General features: G+C 50.4%; 1 protein-coding gene across 1 annotated transcript in view; it reads left to right on the top strand.

The window, feature by feature from the left end:
* Nucleotides 1–201: 201 nt before the first annotated feature.
* Nucleotides 202–21,122, top strand: part of TSPAN10 (tetraspanin 10) — a 136,577-nt gene continuing 115,656 nt past the window's right edge. Inside the window, exon 1 of the mRNA XM_086928788.1 lies at nt 202–535. Coding sequence (XP_086784914.1) covers nt 440–535 — 96 coding nt within the window. The 5' untranslated portion in view covers nt 202–439. The remainder of the gene's footprint in view (nt 536–21,122) is intronic.

The raw sequence follows: 21,122 nt of genomic DNA, 5'->3' as shown, positions 1-21,122 counted from the left end.
CTTATTCGGATATGTTCGACTTCTGCTTCTAGATATCCCTTTACACTGCTGCCTCTTGAAAACATGTTTCATTTGTTTTCCAGCCAGCGTTCAAAAAGGTAAAAAGTCATTTCGATAGAATACTAATTCAGAAGACAAGATACCACCTACCATCAAGCAATTTTAGAAAAGGCTATATTCTTCGGAAGACGGAAATTCTTAAGCACAGATTTTTTCTCTGAAGTTGTCGGCTGTTAATGAGCCCTTTGTATCTCGATGAAGCGCGTCGGATTGGTTAAGGTTGCGGCCTTTTTTCGCTGGCCGAGCCTTAGGAATGTGCTGTTTCCTCACATGATGCCTGTATGACTTGAGGTGCGCGCGGCAGAGAGTGCAGGCGTCCCCGGAGAACGGGTCGACTCGCCGTCCCATCTGCAGCAAACTGGCGGCCTTCAGGGTGGGGATGAAGCTAAAGACCGTTTGGGAGAGGGTGACCCGTGCGTTGTCGTCCGGAAAGATGGAGGAGGCGTCCTCGGAAGACAGCCCCTTGCTACCCACGGTAAGAGGCAGTCACAGCCATCTTTCTGTCCCTTCTGCATGGTCCGTACCTTTACCCGGGCTCAATAATTAATAGCTGCCAAATTACCCAGATTCATGAGTATTGTATTACTCCATCCAGACATTCCCTTTGGATTCTGGGACTTGTAGTCTTCTGGGACTTGTAGTCCTGAACAAGACTACAAGTCCCAGAATTCAAAGGAAATACCTGAACTGGTGCAACATATTCCCATGGACCTCATTCTCGTGTTTGTTTCCGGCACTCCTTTCTGTACTCAGAGTTTCCTTTTCACGTCACGTCTACTATGCATTCGTTGCCCATTTGGTGCAAAACAAAATGATCTTTTAACCTCTTGATGCCTTTCTACAGAGCTCTCAAGTGTCCGAGGGGCATGCGTGAGAAGCTCATCCAGTCCATCTTTTTTAAAATCTTTGCAATCAGGTACTTGCAGTCCTGATTTTATAATGGACTAGCAGCCCGTCCCCGACGTTGTCCCGGTATGAATTGCTGCCGGCCAGTAGTATATTGTTTTGTAGGATTTCCTTTTGATAGCATTTCTTATCTGTGACAGGCCTGTGAAACGCTCCGATTCACAGTGCACTGCTGATGCACTTAAGAGTGCGCGTTCAGTAGTGTGTGAACTCGAGTTTCCCTACGTTATTTTTCCTTGCAATATTATATAGCGCGAACTCGACAACATGGCATGAGCACAATTTTTACATTACAAAAGAACACATTCATTTGTGGTAGGCACGGGGAGACAAAGCGATTTGCCTCGAATCACAGGATGTTGAGCTGATGCCGAGATTTGAACATAGCTCCCCAGCTCTAAAGTTCGCAATTCTAGAACTTGTGGCGGAGGTGTGTCTAAAAGTGTATGTCGGTGCTGGCCATCAATGAGAGAGACCTGTGCATTTTTCAAATGGGTGGTGAACAAATATCAGTATGTTGCTGGAGATGTGGGCCGCCGTGCCACCAATGTACTTACCGGGGGAGGGTAAACACCCATTATTCCGCAACTTTCTTTCCGCATACCATCACTCAGCATACTTTCATTACGAAAGTACCATGACTCCGTAATGCCATTATAACGCATGGCATTACATTTTATATGCTTTTACCACGCATACATTTACAACGAAATGCGTTGTAAATGCATGAATGGTAAAAGCATGTTTTTTTTAATGTTTGGATAAGGTGAGTATGGGTATAGGGGTATATGTTTTGGGGTACTGTGGTATATGTTTTGGGGTGTTTGGGTATTTTAAGGGTTCAGATATAGTTTTGGGTTATGGGGTACAGGGGTAGTTTTAGGGTTTGGGGATAGGTATGGGTTTTGGGGTACAGGGGTATTTTTAGGGTTCAGGGCTAGGTTTGAGTTTTGGGGTATAGGGGTATTTTTAGGGTTATGGGGTAGATTTGGGTTTTGGGGTACAGGGGTATTTTAAGGGTTCAGGACTAGGTTTGGGTTTTGGGGTACAGGGGTATTTTTAGGGTTCAGGGCTAGGTTTGGGTTTTGGGGTACAGGGGTATTTTAGGGTTCAGGGGTAGGTTTGGGTTTTGGGGTACAGGGTTATTTTTATGGTTCAGGGCTAGGTTTGGGTTTTGGGGTACAGGGGTATTTTTAGGGTTCAGGGGTAGATTTGGGTTTTGGGGTACAGGGGTACTTTAAGGGTTCTGGGCTAGGTTTGGGTTTTGGGATACAGGGGTATTTTAGGGTTCAGGGGTAGGTTTGGGTTTTGGAGTACAGTGGTATTTTTAGGGTTCAGGGCTAGGTTGGGGTTTTGGGGTACAGAGGTATTTTTAGGGTTCAGGGGTAGGTTTGGGTTTTGAGGTACAGGGGGATTTATAGGGTTCAGGGCTAGGTTTGGGTTTTGGGGTACAGGGGTATTTTTAGGGTTTAGTGATAGGTTTGGGGGTACAGGGTATATTTATAGGGTTAAGATGGGTTAGTGTTTAAGGGTGTTGGGATATTTTAAAGAGTAAGGGTGGGTTATGATTATGGGGTGCAGGGGTATTTAAAGGGAGCAGGGTGGGATTAGCACACGATATGAGACATGGCATGAAGGGCAGAACGTACCACACGCCCCCAGCGTTTGTCACGCCCCCCAACACACGCCCACAGCTCAACGCAGACACGCCCACAAGGGACTGCTTTGCTGGCACGGTTCATTTACCTTTTAAATGTATATGGTGGGCGTCTGCATAGCCTATGTCCTTCTGCTGCAACTGCCCTTTCCAACGCTGTATTGGGTGTTGTGATTGGTGCTGTGGTTCCTGAGATTACCCGCCTCAAAGGTTTGGGCTCCCTCTTTATTATATTAGTATGGATATGGATGTCAGAATGGAAAGAAAAACAACAGAATTAGAAGAACTGCACAGGTGTGAAAACTGGGACACCTGAGAACTCTGAGGCTTATTTAGACTTAGGGGGAGGGGATTCTTCATCACAAATGTCGGCAAACTCGAAATAAGGCCCTTTATAGCTAACGCTTTTCATTCTTCTACACGGATCACTTTTGTGACTTGATATTTCCCTTTTCCCAGTAGCAGGAAGCAGAGCTGTATTTACTAATAAAAAGGCGATGGAAGGTGGGGCATGGGACCTGTTAGGCGATGTCATTATGTCCTAAAATAGCCACTTGCTCTGTACCCCAGTAACCGATTGCATATATAATCCTCAGCTTTTTCTCAATAACCTAATGAATTCTGGGAGCTGTAGCCTTGGTTAACTACAAATGACCAGCGATTTGTTTAAAAAAACAACAGTATTGAAACATTGTCGCCCATGACTTATCTTGACTTGGAACAAGTTATAATGTCAATGTGACTCCTAGCATATTATTTTGTTTGCTTAAGTATGAGTCGTAGCTCTACTGGCAGTAACACTCAAGGGGATCAATTTTAACTCCATGCTTTGTTTGCACATTTTCTGGACTTTAGAAACAACCAAGATCTCATTACATTAAGATAAAGTGATCAGCGAGTCCTAGCTTTCGGACCTCACCACTTTGCATTCTGAAACTGCTAAATTCTGAACTGTAGTGATTCACAATCTGCCTCATGGATATTAATGAGGTAATTCTGATTTGTGGGCATCAGATGAATGATGGAGAACCAGAGTCAGCAGACCACTATGCCTGTGATCGCATTACAATGAGGTACACTTTTATTTAAAACATTTTTTAAAAACTGCATCCTGTTTTTCTTAAAGCAAATAGGGCTGTGTTGTTAAAAAAAAAAATAATGATAACTTTTCCACTGAATCATTGTCTACTCCCAAACTGAGGACCCTTTCTCTTTTACAAATGTCTTTCCACCAATTGTTGGTAATCAGTAAAATATCAATGTTTATAACAGCGCGCTATTTGAAAGATATACTTTGAAAACACGCCTTCCAAATACCAAGGGGCAGATTTACAAGCCCCTTTCGGCGCTTTTACTCCGCCTTTGCGTTACTTTTGTGACGCAGCGGCGGCGCAAAAGATGAACCATGGTGCGGGGTATTTCTAACACGACGCATCTCCCAGATGCGTCACGTTGTAAATCCCTGCGCCAGAAGAGGCGTACCATTGCAGGGGGAGGCGTTCACTCAGTCACTTTTGGGCCCATGCTGCGTCAAAACTCTGTGCCTGCTTGAAGCAGGCGTAAGGATTGACGCAGCATTGTGCACATAGGGTCCCCCTGATCATTGCTGGAGCTGCGTCGGGCTTGCGACGCAACTCCAGCAATGCGCCGCTTTTACGGCACAGATGCGTGACGCATCTGTGCCGTTTTTGCCCCAGTGTGCGTCGCATTGTAAATGCGGTGCATCAAGGGTGGCGGAGCTGCGGCGCACAATTACTGGCGCATCCCTGTCGATATGCAGGGATGCACCAGTAATTGTAAATCTGCCCCCAAGTCCTTATGGCCGTCTAAATCGATTTTGTGATTCTTTAACCTGTGTTCATCTGGCTCTATGTCCAGTATCCGTAAAAAGAATACATAGAAATACCAGAATGGAAAGTGATATGAGATAAAAGTATTACTTAACAACCTAGAGAACTGTGCTGAACATTTTTGCTGTGCGTACAATTAAAAATTATCTTTACGGTAACATCACACTTTTTAGAGTTCTGAGTTTAAACAAGAAAGTGTGTATAACTGCTATTTGGGACAGTGTCATGTATGATACATTAAACCAAGGGCTGACATGTTAGCCAACAGCACTCTGCATGCTTGGATTATTAGGCCATATCTGGAATGGTAGAAGAGAACGACAAGTCCCATAATGCAAAGTGTTATTATAAAAAAAAAGCCAGTACTTGACAAAGATGCGCATCCTTTACATTGAGGAAAACAATGACTACAACTTCCAAAAGGCACATATTTGTTAAATGAAGACCCGGGAACTGAAATGCAGAGCCCTGCAGACATTGGGTTTAACATAGATCATTGGGAGAACTTCCTTCCCCTATCATATGTTATGTTATGTTATGTTATAGTGATTTGTATAGCGCGCGGCTGCCCCAGCCAAGGGGCGTCCCGGCGCTGCGAGAAGACTAAATGCAGAAAGTTAGAAGCACAGAGAGAAGAAGAGGCATTACTGAACAAGCATTTACAATGCAATGGTTTTGCCTTTGTTAAAGTTAGAGCTATTGGCATTGCTCTTGACATTGTTATTTTTTTTTTTAACATAAATAAATGGCATTGCCATTTACAATGCCAATAGCTTAATCTCTCGCAAATGCTACACACAAACACCCACGTAGAGCCCCCTCCACACACACACAGCCCTCCACACATACACCCACACAGAGCCCCCCACACACACACCCACAGAGCCCCCCCACACAGAGCCCCCCCACACACACCCACACAGAGCCCCCCCACACACTGCGAGCCCCCCCACACACTGCGAGCCCCCCCCACACACTGCGAGCCCCCCCACACACACTGCATCATTTTAGCTCTCATTGAGGTGCTATTGGCACCTTGCATAAACTGAATAACTTGTACTTACACATTTGTTTTTTTTCACTTAAGCCCCACAAACACTACTGACAAGCCTGGACTAAAGGCACCTTCACACATGAGGTTTTATGCATTTTCCGACCCAGGTATAATTAAAGTAGTTTTTCGCCATACAAGGACACAAGGGCAGAGACTGCTGGTAACTGTTTCAATGGGGCACAGCCTTCCGTCTCACAAGCATCATGTATATGTTTCTCTGGGAAACACCAGCTAGACTTCAGAAAACACCCCCAGCCTTCAGACAGCACCCCCAGCCAGCACCTCCCAGCCTCAGACATCCCCTCCCAGCCTTCAGAAAGCACCCCCAGCCTTCAGAAAGCACCCCCTCGGACTTCAGACCAATTACTTAAAATTAGAATGAATAACGCAAGTCGGCTAATATTCAGGCCCTGGTGTGGTACTCTGAGATGAAATCATTATGTGCCAACGGCCACAACGATACTCGCCCACCCAAAAGACCAGCGCGAGTGAATTAAGGCGCCAACACGGTCCCGTCGCTCACTCCAAAATCGCCACCTTCCAAAACCTCAATCACCGCACCATCCCTCATAAAAACACAGTTCATGATTTCATAAATTGCCAGAATGCACAGTAGAGCATCAGCGTGCTATCCCTGTATGTTCGGGAAGAAACTCCCAGTTTGAAGCGCTTCTAACCATAAGGCAATGATTGGTCTTTGCCCGGCACCTCATGGGATGGTGGAGCTGCCAGTCTTTGAGTGAATCTAAAGCTATGCCCAACACACGAGTGAGGAGATCATGGAAACAACACACTGTATAACGGCCTCAGCGGCACAGCATGACCAATCCAAGCTCGAGGCTTGAAATAATGTGTGTAGAGTTGGGAGAATGAGGGTAAAGACAAGGTGATCGCCAGAAGAGGTGCATTTCATAAAAGTTGAATTACCAAAGCTTCCAAAACTAATCTCTGCTTGGTATATTCAAGAGCGGGCTGACCTGCTGATTCATACCGTAAAACAAAGCTTGCCAAATTGTAAAAATAAGATGCTGTAGAGACAGGCTCTGGGCACATAAATATTCAACAGCTGATCGGTTCTTCCAGAAGTCTTAGTGATATGCAAAACATCAGACGGATTTTACATTAGCGTTATGAAGCTCTGTTGCTTCAGGGCTGTAATTGAGCTCAAGAAGGAAAAATATGCACAATTATCACTTAAAACAATTATTCCCCACTATAAATAACCGAACATGCTCGCTATTAGCCCCTGCGTAGAATGTCCCCTCTCTCGCGCTCTCTTTTCCCGCCCTCATTTTGTCAGCTTTTAACACACACGGATTCCAAGTACCGCTTCTGCCAAAGAAATCGAGGTCACACCCAGGAAACAACAATAACTGGGGGGACCAGACGCTGAGGGATAATGCCCGGGGCGGTTTGGATGCGAAGCTGCCTGTGGCGTACAGAGCACCTCACTCTGGAGGGTAGAGGTGTGTCTGCCCTTGGTGAGGGATCACAAGATGGCAACGAAATCTCTTGTGCAAGAGCAAGCCACAAGGGCGAGTATAGGCTGCGGGATGGTGAGGTGCTTCTAATGAGGGCCTATAGTCAGTGTTTACTTTGGAAGAGGATAATTGCATACCGGGCGAGCGATCACTACAACATCATCCCAAAGACGGCCGGCCCCACAGCGCCCGAGGCCGGCATTACTCAAGACATAATCTCACTTGCAATCACGCCGCCAGGCGGAGCAGGATTTCTGTGTGCACGAGGCCTGTTTGACCATTGCGCAGCTGCCGCCCATCACAATCATCCGCGCGCTCCGAGAGGACACTGCTGCGTCTGCCAGACAGAGAGTTTATTTGATAATGGTGTTTACACAATCACACACAGGTAGCTTTGGTTGTAAAAACCGCGTGCCTGATTAATCGACAAAGTTAAAGCCCCACTCACCACTCGAGCATCCCATGTGCAGTAAAGACGCAACAACAAGACATGTACGCCGCCACCAAAGCCCCTCAAAGTTCTCAGTCGGGAGGAATAATTTATCTCCCTGACATTTGAAAATTGATAAATGAAGATCACCATGAAACGTCATGCGCATCTCCTTAATGCCGCAGACATACAACTAGCAAATTAAATGCACGTCCTTGCAAGATTGGATGTGAAAAATTACACAAAACAATGTTTTTATGAAATGCCCTCCGCCGATACAATCGTGTGAAACTTGAAAGACAGGCAATGTTCCCACCAAACGAATTCGAGCTACGTATCGCACCAGAAGGAGACTCGTACGAGCAAGAGACGCTTCAATGATGCAGCGCACCTCCCGTTCACAACATTATGGCGCTACACTGCTTCCCTGAAATTCCCACAATGCACTTCACCATACCAAACCGGGGGGGGGGGGGGCTGTAAACACATTAAGAATTAAGGTGACTTCTCACGGACTGCAGGGTACTGTACAACACAATTTCCTATTCTCGATGCAGCGCACCTCCCGTTCACAACATTATGGCGCTACACTGCTTCCCTGAAATTCCCACAATGCACTTCTCCACTTCACCATACCAAACGGGGGGGGGGGGCTGTAAACACATTAAGAATTAGGTGACTTCTCACGGACTGCAGGGTACTGTACAACACAATTTCCTATTCTCGCAAGACCCCCGCGTGCCTCTGCATCCTAACATTCACCCGCCCGGACTGCATCGAATCACCCCATCGCCGACTGTAAACTCACCAGCCGCTGAAACCACACGGGAACGAAAGCAACAGCACCTGACGCCAGACAAGCCCCTGACGGGGCAAACTGACCCCTGCACTCACAGCAAAGTTGCTGTCCGGAACACATCAAGCAGGGGAACCGACCGGTGCCAGACATGGAAAGACCGCACTCTAAAATCAGTGGCCGGGCAGTGCAGCGAGGCAGGCAAGCGTTAAGCCTCGCCGAATTTGAATGCGCCTCTTGCCAGCATTCTGGGAGCCCGGTTTCACATTTAAAAAAGGGGGGGGGAGGGCCGCGACCTTTACTCACCGGCCCACCTCCGAGACCACTGTTGTCATTAAGAGCCACCACCAGCTGGGTGTCGTCAGCGTAGGACACCAATGCCAGTCCGCTCCTTCTAGCCACCTCTGCAAGAGGACGGACATAGACATTGAACAGGGTGGGGCTCAGGGATGAACCCTGCGGCACTCCCTGTCCGATGTTATGCTCCTTAGAGATGTAGGGGGGGTGGAGACTTTGAAGGACCTGTTGGAAAGAAAGTCTCTAAACCATCCTAGGGCTGTCCCCGTGATTCCAATTTCCTCCAGTCTCATCAGAAGAACCTCGTGCGACACCGTGTCGAAGGCAGCACTGAGGTCCAACAGGACCAGTGCTGCCGTTCCGCCGGTGTCAAGAATGGTACGGAGGTCTTCTGTTACACTGAGCAAGGCTGTCTCGGTGCTGTGACCAGCTAAACCCGTGTTGAGAGTTATCCAGGATGTTGTTGGTTAGGAGGAAATTGGTAAGAATGGTGTTAACATGTGCCTCAATTATTGTGGCTGGCCAGGGAAGAAGGGAGATGGGCCTAAAATTTTCAGGAAGCGTGGGGTCTAATGTGGGTTTTTTTAAGATGGGAGATACCCATGCCTGCTTCCATTTAGAGGGAATTCTGGCGGTAGAGAGAGACAGGTTAATGTTGTCTCGTATAGGTTCTGTGACAAGTTCGTGGGCTTCACAGAAAGTCTCAGGTTTTAAGGGATCAGCCGGGGAACCAGATTTGATTTTTTTACAAATTTTTTGAAAACTCTCTCGCTCAAGTATAGGGAGGGAGGAGAGAGCAGGTCTGGTGGGGTCCAGAGTGACAGAAAGCTGGGGAGAGTTTGGGAAGGTGTCATAAATTTTCCTAATCTTATTGGTAAAAAAATTAGCCATATTGTTACAAAGGTCAGGGGAGGTAGTGGCAGTGATAGCAGTTTTTTTTGCGGTAAGGTCTTTCAAGATTTTAAAGACAGTTTTAGAGGCGTTGGGGCTGCTGTTGATTTCATCAGCATAGTATGCCGCTCTTGTTCTGAAAACCTTTCGGTGATAGGTTTTCTGGAGTAGAACATATTTCTGTTTGGGATTGGCATCATAATTTTTTCTCCAACCTCTCTCCGCCTTTTTGCATTCCTTTTTCAGAATGGCTAGTTCTGAATTATACCAGGGACTAGCCGCATGGGCACAAGCCTTGATCCATCTGGCAGGGATCAGGGTGTCTAGTGCCTGGGTGATCAAGAGGCAAAACTGGTCGTACCCTACGTCAAGGTCGTCACTTGAGGGAGGGGGATTTAACACCAAGAGGTTATGCAGGTCCTCTAGGCGGAGTTTTCTCCATGGACGTTTTTGAACTTGCGGGGTGGGCACCAAAGCAGGGACAGAGTTGCAAGAAATTGACATTATTACCAGATGATGGTCTGTCCAGGTTATAGGAATAGGCGAGCATGCGGATCCCCTCATAATGTTAGAGAAGATGGGATCAAGGAGGTGTCCGGCTCTATGGGTGGGACCACTTACGAGTAGATTAAGCTGAAAGGCGGCGAGATCCGCGATAAAGGTGGCAATTTTGGGCTCGGTGTCTCTGTCTAGATGTAAGTTGAGGTCACCCATGATCGTGAGATTAGCGGTTTTAGTGATGTTAGTGCCCAGATACTGTAGGAGCGAATTGATGAAGGGGGCGTCGGCGCCAGGAGGGCTATAGATCAAGAGGCCAGTCGCGCAGAACTGTGAGTTGGCTTTGATAGAAAAGCGAGCGCTTTCGCTGCCCTTAATGTCCACTTTAGTTAGTTGGCAGGCAAGGTGCGATTTGACTATAAGCGCTAGACCGCCCCCTCTTGAGTTCCTATTCACGGTGTATGTAGTATATCCCGTGGGAGTAGCTAAATTACTAACCGAGTCCATGTCGTCGTGGAGCCACGTCTCGGTCATGAACAGGGCATCAAGGGAGTAATCTGCTAAAAGGTCATGGATTTCTAAATAATGTTTTTGCATAGATCTAATGTTGAGGTGTCCTAACCTGAGGACCTGGGGCGGTTTAGGTTTAGATTTAGTAACAGTGCAAAGTTTGGAGGGGTGTAACAGGGGATTCAAAATATGGGCTGGGTTCCGCCTAGTACATGAACAGGTGTGATGCTGAAGACTCAGCAACTCTATCTTGGAGTAGCACATCTTACCGCAAGGGTTGCAGCTAGAGGGAAGCAAGATGTCAGGTGCCTGGCGCTGCCTTGGCGCGGACGGGCGCGGACGGGCGCGGACGGGCGTAGACGGGCAGCTCTTTGGCGGGTCTTCGGCGGGGCTGCGCGCGATCGCTGCGCGCTTGTGGGACTGCGAGGGCTAAATAGCCCAGAGGAAGGAATGCACTAGAGCGCTAACCGCTCGTCGTGCAGGCCGACCGGAAGTGCCTGCTGGCCCCCACGAGGTGTAACAGGGAGGCGGCTCCGGCAGTCAAGGCAAGTCAGTGATGGCGTGTGGTGCAGGGGAGTTTTGTAAATTTTAGCAAAAAGCACACGTTTTTTAAAAGTACACAATAACACAGATAAAATGTAAAATAGCAGTCTTAAACAAAGCGCTATCCGAACTCTTACTGCCCAGGCCTATCTCGCCAAGCGGGTCGGGGACACTGCCACTGTCTCCTTCCCGCAGCGAGCTACAGTTCCTGCTCAGCCTAAATAGCCGAGAGGAAGTAATGCACTAGAGCGCTAACCGCTCTTCGTGCAGGCCGACCGGAAGTGCCTGCTGGCCCCCACGAGGTGTAACAGGGAGGCGGCTCCGGCAGTCAAGGCAAGTCAGTGATGGCGTGTGGTGCAGGAGAGTTTTGTAAATTTTAGCAAAAAGCACACGTTTTTTAAAAGTACACAGTAACACAGATAAAATGTAAAATAGCAGTCTTAAACAAAGCGCTATCCGAACTCTTACTGCCCAGGCCTATCTCGCCAAGCGGGTCGGGGACACTGCCACTGTCTCCTTCCCGCAGCGAGCTACAGTTCCTGCTCAGCCTAAATAGCCCAGAGGAAGTAATGCACTAGAGCGCTAACCGCTCTTCGTGCAGGCCGACCGGAAGTGCCTGCTGGCCCCCACGAGGTGTAACAGGGAGGCGGCTCCGGCAGTCAAGGCAAGTCAGTGATGGCGTGTGGTGCAGGGGAGTTTTGTAAATTTTAGCAAAAAGCACACGTTTTTTAAAAGTACACAGTAACACAGATAAAATGTAAAATAGCAGTCTTAAACAAAGCGCTATCTGAACTCTTACTGCCCAGGCCTATCTCGCCAAGCGGGTCGGGGACACTGCCACTGTCTCCTTCCCACTGATATCAATTTTCTAAACTTCTGTGTTTTGTTGTTTCCTAAAGATAGGGAGACCTGTATTGACAGCTTAGTGAGGTACATACCTGTTAACTAACCCCATGTCACCGGAGTGACTTTCAGTCAGTTTTGGCTTGACAGTGATAGGACTTGTAGTTTCACCATTCCCAGCCCAAGTAGGGGCCTGCACGTCCCAGCACACTGAAGGGGTTCTTTACAAGCCCTTGTGCCACTGGTACGTCACTTTTTCCCACATTAGTAGTGATGCACAGGCGGCACAAGGGGCTTGTAAACAAGCCCCTAAGTACTGTTTGCTGAAACCCCAGGACTGCCTCGAAGTCATCCCCATGGCATGGGAAGCACTTTTGGCTGTGGAGCTACTGAGCGAGACCCTTAGGTACACTTTGCAATCTGATCTTAAAAACTTGACCCCTTCAGTATTTACAACAAAAGTATTGACTTTGAACTGTCTGAGGAGGATCTCATGAGTTCCTATTTGTACCTTTACATGCAAACCTGTCTCGTGGGTACTGCCCTTAATTATAGAATATATAAAAGACTATATTTCCATTATCTCTACCCCTCTCGCTCTGCTCTCACCAATGTCAAGGCAATGCCTTGGTGCATAGAAGCATCCAGTGGCAGCATCTCGCTCTCTGCAGATAATGCTGCATATCAGCCAAGCGGCCTGCATGCTAGGTACTTTTATTTCAATTATTCTGTTAGAACTGTGGCCTTACAAGTCCCATCATGAAATATCCTTTTATTACAGAAGCCCAGAACGTGGACCCACTTGGCGTGTTTGCCACATGCTGGTAATTATTCTTGATGAAATTAGAGAAATTCTGCTGTTAGATTTCACAGGTTCTTCTCCCCCCAAGAGGCTCTTGGAGCAAATACTCCCTGTACGATTTATGTGTCTTGATTAACACATTCTTGTTAAGCTTGGAACATTTTCAGTGTTCTGAAGATTGCCATCAGTTGATGACTTCTGACTGTTCAGGAATTACCACTTGAACTGACAGGTTTTGTTCAACCCTGTTGCTTCCCAGCCTAGACGACTGGCATCCAATGTCAAACCATTGGAGATTCTTGATGCATTTCCACACCCTATGATAGTGTTGCGGGTCCAAGGGTTCCTCGGGAGCGAAGATGAATAATCCACACCCTTCCAGAAAATAATACTTGGAGGACCAACACTAAGAAGTGCTCACAAGCAATTATTCCCCAAAAGTGTGGGGAAAATAAAAGAGTGTCCACCACTCTTCCCCAGATGATGTAGTAGAGATGTTTTCTTGAATGAACAGGTCAGGAGGGTCTTGTACTGTAGGGAAAAAGGTACCATACATGTAATACTGTCACTATAGAGACTTAGCACACTGATAGCACAAAATAGAGTCTCACTCACCTCAGCAGTCCTCCAATAACGAACTTCCTCTTGCAGCACCCCAACACTTAGGGGTTAAAAACCATAAGTGAGGGGGCGTGGCCAAGATGGCGATGGAGTGAGACGCTCTTTCGTGTCCCTCCGGCGCCTGACCCTTCTTAGCCTTGTATTGCTTGCCAGGTGGCGTGTTAATTGCCTTCCGGAGCCCTGCGGAGACTCCCCGGAGCGGAGGAGCAGTGTCCGGTGCTGTCAGCGGGAGCGGAGGCCTCCTGGAACGGACTGCGGAGCGGCAGCGAGTTGCGGCCCAGTGACCTTCGGCCTTGCGGCGAGCTGCGGCCTGTAAGCCTCGGCCTTGCGTAACGGAGAGGCCGGCCTCCTGGCACGTAGCGGCGCAGTCGGGACATCGGCGGGGGGCCGCGGCGGACTCTGAGCTCGCGGCTTTCGTCCCGCCGCTTGCCGGAGTTAACGCCTGCCACCGGTGAGGAGCGGCTGCCAGAGGGGCCCCATAGCAGCCGGGAATAAGTGCTGGTGGAGCGGGATGGCTGGAGCCGTGGGGCGCGGCGGCCGCGGTGCTGCCCTACATAATTGCCTCACCTACGGGGGTCCGGCAGTGTCCCTTTGTGCAACGCAGGTGGGGCGGGAGACACCAGAAGGCCGGTGGAGACGAGTGGGAGAGCGGCGAATCTAGGCGATTTGAGGCCTACAGATCCCCAACCTGGAGTGATTGCAGGGCCCGGGCTCTCCGCCTTGAGGTGGGGGCGGGGTCGCACTGCGAAGAGGGCCACGCGGCCTAAGCTTTTGGCACTTGGCAATCTCGGGCTGCCCCCTGCCGGGGAGGATATACGGAGAGAAGGGGGGAGTGCCCTCTTGCCGGGAGGCCATTGCTGCGACGCTGCCCCGACTGGAAACTTGTTGGCTGCCATTCCTGGACCCACCTGCCTGGACTGGGCTCGGGGGGCTCGCAACATCCGGTCCCCCCATTGTTGGACACAGCAGGTGGATTGGCGGAGACATTGCGTGGGTGTCTACTGAGGCGAGGTCTCTGACGGTGCTCCCTGGGGGAGAGGTAGAAGAGCTGATCCCTGACTGAGCTGGCTGGAGGGGACGCGATACACTCAGTCCCCCTCTCCGGATATAGCGGGAGGTCTGGTGCTGGCATACCTCGCGGTGGATCGAGTGGGGCCGCCTTGCCCCCACCGAGGCGGGTTTCCCGAGATGTCTAACACGCTGCGCAAGGGGAGGCCTGGGAAAGATGGCGCACCGAAATCTTCACAGCAGCCGGCTTCTCCCGGTGCCAGCGGGTCGTCCAAGCAGTCGGATGATGATGCCCCCGCCACCAAGGCCTTTATGACTGAGCTCTTCACCTCCATTAAAGAAGACATCTCCGAACTTCGGGCCCAGTTGGCATCGGATCTCCGGGAAGTGCGGAGGGATGTAGATGGCATTGGAGAGAGGGTAGCAACGCTGGAGGATCATGACCTAAGTGTGGCGAACGATATCCACCAGTTGCAGCAAGACATCATCCGACTCACGGAACAAAATCTAGACCTCCAGACCCACACGGAAGACTTGGAGAACCGTTCCCGGCGGAACAACATTCGCATCCGCGCTGTGCCTTGGGACGGTGAAGCGGGGGACCTGCGTGGATATGTCCAGGCGCTCTTCCTACAGATCTTGGATGAGTAGGAGGTGCAGGACATTAGGATGGATAGAGTGCATAGAGTCGGCTTGCCCAGGCGAGGAGGGGGACCTCCTCCAGACATCCTTGTTTGTGTCCACGACTTCCAGTTGAAGGAACGCATCCTACGGAAGGCCAGAGCCATCCCATCTCTACAATTCAGAGAGCACCGTCCGCAGCTCTACCAGGACCTGGTGGCGTCGACCCTCCAGAAGAGACGTGAGTTCCGCCCTGTGACCTCCTTCCTGCGGGAACGCAATATCTCCTACTCGTGGGGTCATCCCTTCCGCATCATATTTAGGTGGCAAAATAGACTGGCACAGATTCGTTCTCTACAAGTGGCAAAGGATCTTTTGGGCCTGGATGATGCCACACCAGCACAGGAGGTGAACACTTCACCGTCACGGAGGCGTCGCCGGTCCTCCTCATGGCATAGAGTGGGCCCGTCCCCGGACCGGGTGCGGCCGGACCGCACTGCCAGTCTGCAGGAGAGGGGGGAAGCGGTGGCAACGGTGGCATCGGCCACACTGGCAGATTCCCAGCAAAGCTCTGGAGCAGCTTGAGCTTTGAGCCACTGCTGGTTTAGTGCCGGAGGGGCACATGCTCTGGGGTCCTGTGGGTTTGATTGTACTTTTGGAGAAGACACCCCGGACCGTGGCCCTGGGGGACACTACTTCGGTGCCCCAACCCCATCCCCAGGCCAGGGGGGGCCTTCCGGACTATGGCCTACTGGAACTGCGGTGTACAATGTTCAGGTTCAGTGCACTGTGTTTTGTGTTCATGTTTTTCCTGTTCTTCTGTTTGCAGAGGGGGGGGGGAGCGTAGGGGGAGGGAATTGCGTAGGGGGGCACTGGGGGTCAGGGGAGAGGGGGGGTGAAGGGGTGGTGGCGACCGATGGATGTGTGGGGTGTGTGCTGTTCCATATGGAAGAGTATTGGGCGGGTCATTGATACTGGTATTTCTACTCAGGTGTTGTCACTGTGCTGTGTTCTGCTGGTAATCCTGTCCCTCGTATTGGACGTCTGGCCTCTGGGAGGCCTTGAAACGCAGGATGTGCGGTGGGAGAGAGGGCTTGGAAGTTGGATGGGGGTACTTAGAGATGGGACTGGCCCGGGGAGGATGGAGTGGATGTTGGGGAAGGTCGTGGGGCGGGCTCTGATCACTCTAGTGGGCACACAGCACGGGGGTTTCCTATTTCATTATGCCTGTTAATGTGGGTACTTGGAATGTGAAAGGTCTCAATTCCCAGCAGAAGCGCCAGAAGCTATGGAAGTACTTGTCGGATCATCATCTTGATGTGGTTGGCCTCCAGGAGACTCACTTGGCTAGGAAAGATGAACTTAGACTCCGGCACAGACACTTCCCCCTCATCTATAGGGCGTCGGCGTCCACCAAGCATAGGGGGGTGGCTCTCCTGTTTCGGGCGTCCCTTCACTTTCAGCCTCTGGGGGTGAGTGGCGATAAGGAAGGCCGTTGGTTGATGGTGAAGGGGTCGTTAAATGGTCGACAGTGTACTTTTGTGGTAGTATATGCTCCCAATGCTAGACAGAATAGCTTCCTGCAGGACTTGCAGGATAAGGTGGGGGATTTTGTGGAAGTGCTCTTGTTCCTCTTGGGGGACTTTAACATGGTGTGGGACAAGGACATGGATAGTTCGGGAGCTCAGAGGGCGGAATCTGGGGTCTTTTCAGATGAAACGCAGCGGCAGGTGGGCGCACTGGGGTTGGTGGACAGCTGGCGTTTTTTGCACCCCCAAACCAAGGATTACACCTTCTTTTCCCATGTCCATCGCTCTTACTCTCGTATAGACCATATCTTTGTTAGTCAGGCTCTTAGGGGGGATGTTCGAGTTTCCAGCGTTTTTCCACTCTCAGTATCAGATCATAGCCTGGTGGTTCTAGGATTGCACTGGTCGATGGGGGGGGGGGGGGGGACGGTTGGCGGAAATGGTACTTCCCGGCAGCGTTGGTACGAGATGATGTGTCCTGTAAGGAGCTGCGGAGGGCTATAGGAGACTTCCTGGCTCTTAACCCACCATCAGACACCTCAGTATATAACACTTGGGACGCATGCAAGGCCTCGTTGCGGGGCACATGCTTAGGCCTCAATGCGAACCTCAACAAACTTCGGAGGAAGGAACAAGAAGACCTGGAGGCGGAACTCGCCATATTGGAACAGGCGCACAAATCGATTCCGTCTAGAGTGACCCTCCGGCCCCTAACAGCGGTGAGGGGGAAATTGAGAGCCCACTACAACAATCGGGCTGAATTCACTCTCCTGCGCCTCAGACGTGTCTCCTACTCACAGGGGAACAAAGTGGGGCGGCACTTGGCCCGACAACTCCGGGACAAAAGGGAGAAGGACTACATTGGGGGTATACAGGATCCTGCGGGTTCCGTGCAGCACCGGGATGCAGACAAGGCGGCTCTCTTCGGCCGCTTTTACGCCGATCTCTATAAAGGTGACACCCTTGATCCAGAGGCCCAGTCCGCTTTCCTGGACGGCCTCCCTATACTGCGGGTCTCCAGAGAATGGAATGAATTGCTGTCTGCCCCTATCACTAGGGAGGAGGTATTGGACGCTATCAAGGCTCTGAAACTCCACAAAGCTCCGGGCCCGGATGGCTATACTGCCCTGTTTTACAAAACATTTGCGTCCGAGTTGTGCGATTGCCTGGTCTCCCTCTTTAATGGGATGGCATCTGATGGTCGAACCTCTGAGACCATGGCCGAGGCCCTGATTACCGGTCTCCCCAAGCCGGGGAAAGACCTTACCAAATGCTCGTCTTATCGCCCGATAGCTCTCCTCAACCTGGACGCTAAATTGTACTCTTCTATCATCGCAAGTAGGCTCCAGGATTTGATGCCAGCCCTCATTCATCCGGACCAGTCCGGATTCATAAAAGGACGGCAGACTCACGACAACCTGAGGCGAGTGATCCATCTGATTGAGAAGGCCAATAGATTCCGCATACCGGCGGTGTTAGTGGGGCTTGACGCAGAAAAAGCCTTTGACCGCGTCGACTGGGGATTCTTGCATCACACTCTGGAAGCCTTCGGGTTCTCCCCCCACTTCATACGAATGATTGAGGCTAACTATAGCAATCCCACATCTAGGGTGATGATTAATTGACACAGATCCGGATGCTTTCATCATTCGCATGGAATGCGTCAGGGGTGTCCTCTTTCCCCTCTCCTCTTCGCTTTAAGTATTGAGCCGTTGGCCCTTGCGATTCGGGAGAAGGAGCAAATCATAGGTCTCCCCTTCACAGGTGAACAGCACAAGATTTCGCTATTCGCGGATGATGTGCTGCTGTCGGTGGGGGACCCAGCGCTATCGTTGCCCCACATTCACACGGTACTCTCTGACTTTGAAGCGGTAGCGGGATTCAGGGTCAACTTCGACAAATCGTATATTCTGAACCTGACTCTTCCCCCCCGAGGAGGTACACCGGGTCCGAGCGCTTACGCCACTGTCGTGGTCGGCTTCATCTTTGTTGTATCTGGGCGTAAGGTTGACCTCTACCCTGGGCTCGCTATTTTCGGCTAATTTTCCCCCGATGTTGACAACAATACGCGCTGAGCTGGAGAGATGGAAGCCAAAGTACATTTCGTGGCTGGGTAGGGTCCACGCTCTCAAGATGGTCCTCCTTCCTAAGTTTTTGTATCTCTTCCAGGCGCTACCTATACCAGTGGAGTTGGACTTTTTTTGCCGGCTTAAAACCTTGATGCTGAAGTTTGTGTGGCAGGGAGGCCGGGCGCGACTCTCATATGCAACGATGCGGCATCCACGGACGGAGGGTGGGGTGGGATTCCCGGACATGCACCTGTATTATAAAGCTGCACAGCTGAGGATACTGGTGGAATGGTCCCAGCAGCTTTCAGAGAAGCACTGGCTCCATATGGATCGGAGTGTGGCCGGGAGATCCATCTGGGACCTGGCCTGGAAGCCTAAAGCTGACCGACCCAGGAATGCATATATCAGCACTCCCACCAGCACGGTCTTAAAAGTCTGGGACACGGTCAGTGGCGATGACCGTTGGACCACCTTCCCGTCTCCATTTACGCCTATCCATTTTAACCCGGCTTTCCCTCCGGCTCTGAGCGACGGACATTTTGGTGTATGGAGAGAGGATGGATGCAGAGCCCTCACCCACTTGTTTCACGGTGTGACGCCTCTCGCCTTCCAAAATTGTATGCAAGACTATGGTGTTCCGCCCACTGAACGCTTCCGACACATTCAGCTCATGCACTGAGCAACATCGGCTGGAGTGGTGGACGCCGCTACAAGACCATTGTCGAGGTTTGAGGCCTTTATCCTTCGCACGTCCACTATGAAGGGGACGATCTCCTTCATTTATGGGTTGTTATTAGACACCGTGGTATCCCCCCGTCCCCGATACATGGACCATTGGGAGGACACTCTGGGCAGGGACATCTCCGAAAGCGAGTGGAAGAGCCTCTGGCGAGATGTGGCGGCACATAATCATTCGATAGACCTTAGAGAGGCTCATATGAAGCTTCTGTTCGACTGGTACCTTTACCCATCCAAGTTGCGTTGGATATTCCCAACTGCCTCGGATAGACGCTGGCGGGGTTGCGGGATGTTGGGTGACTTCCGCCACATCTGGTGGGATTGCCCTACCATCCGACCATTCTGGTCTGAAATTTTATCTCACATTAAGGAGGTGATGGGCTCTCCGATCCCAGAATCGATGGATTATGTCCTGTTGGGGCTTCGGAACATCAGACTAGAGCCGACAAACGCATTATATGGCTGTGCTTGGGGGCAGCCAAGTTAACCTTGGCAGCCGCCTGGAAAAAACCGACTGCTCCGGCTGTCTCTTTATGGCACGCACGGTTATGGCGCCTGCTGAGTATGGAGAGAATGTCGGACATATTTATGGGTAATTTTAAAAATTTCTTGTTCCGCTGGGGTCCCTTGGTCAGATTTTTATCTCCAGGTCTACCATCTGCGGTCTGCCCCTCCGCGCTCCGTGCTCTACACCTCTTCCAAATTTAACCACCTGCTCTGTGTGAAAGTTGCTGTGAATGAATGCTGGTCGCCACCACAGGGGAAGGGGAGGGGGTGGGGGGTGGGGGGAAGAGGGGGGGTGTGGGGTGTTGGGACAGGGCTGTTATTCTATCGTGGTTGGGACACTACTTCGCTTCTGGAGACGGACTAGATTGCCTTCTTCTACAGCTGTGCTCCCTGGTTGGGGATGTCTCCCTCCATGACATGCTTGTATCATCTGCTGAGGGATTTGAGCTTACTTCATCTGTTGCATCTGACGAACAATGACTCTTCCACTTGCAATTCACAGTCGTATATGCTGTCTCCCCTCATTTCTCTACAATGCAGCGTTCTCCAGCGCCCCCTGTGTGGGGCTATGCGGCGGATTGTCGCCTGTGCTTTTCCCTTTTTTCTTTCCTTTCCTCTTATTCTTTCCTTCCCCATTTCTGCTCAGCAAACTTGAATAAATAAAATAAAAAATAAAAAACCATAAGTGAAGACAAGGGATGAAAACAGCAAGACCGAGTTCACTCCAAAGGAGCAGGGTGGACCAATAAAGCGTGGGCAGGAAGACACAGGGAAACAAATAAAAATAATAAAGAGCCTCTCGGATAAGGATATAGTGACTCCCAAAGATGTCAAAGCACTGAGGGGCTGTCTGGCGCAGTGACTAATAGAAAGGAATGGAGAAAACAAGTTGTTCAGCCTAGGGTTTTTTTTAAGCGGGACAAACTCGCAGTCCTTCTTGCAAAAAGAGAATTCAGTCCGGCTATGGGAGCAATAGCGGAACCGCGGAGACGTATTGTCCAGCTTCGGGGTAGAAAGCGGAACAAACACGCACTCCTCAGGGCAGAAAGGGGCAATGACCAATGGCTCTCAGCAAGTAGCGGGAAAACAAGGATGAGACCGCTCAGCAGTACTGTCGAGCCAAAAGCCGAGAACGCGACGCGTTGCTCCACGATATGCACGCGTGAGACAGCTGCGAGCATGAACCAAACGGAGGACGTGGCACAAAAAGGGATAAGTCCGTAGCAAAGGTTTCGGACTCGGCAGAGCTCCAAACACACGCCAAAACACAGGAACAGGAAACGTATCAGGACAGGGGGCTTGGAGTTCAGGAATAGGGTTGTGAACTTCTCCAAGGGATCAGTAAACCAAGCAAAGACGCAGTGGTGGAGGTGGGTATTAAAGCGTCTCAGGGAGCGTCTCAAATTGACTA

This window comes from Lissotriton vulgaris, chromosome 7 (assembly GCF_964263255.1).
Source record: "Lissotriton vulgaris chromosome 7, aLisVul1.2, whole genome shotgun sequence".
In the NCBI taxonomy this organism is placed as follows: domain Eukaryota; kingdom Metazoa; phylum Chordata; class Amphibia; order Caudata; family Salamandridae; genus Lissotriton; species Lissotriton vulgaris.
Note: the sequence above shows the minus strand (reverse complement) of the source record. Positions and strands in the feature narration are given on the sequence as shown.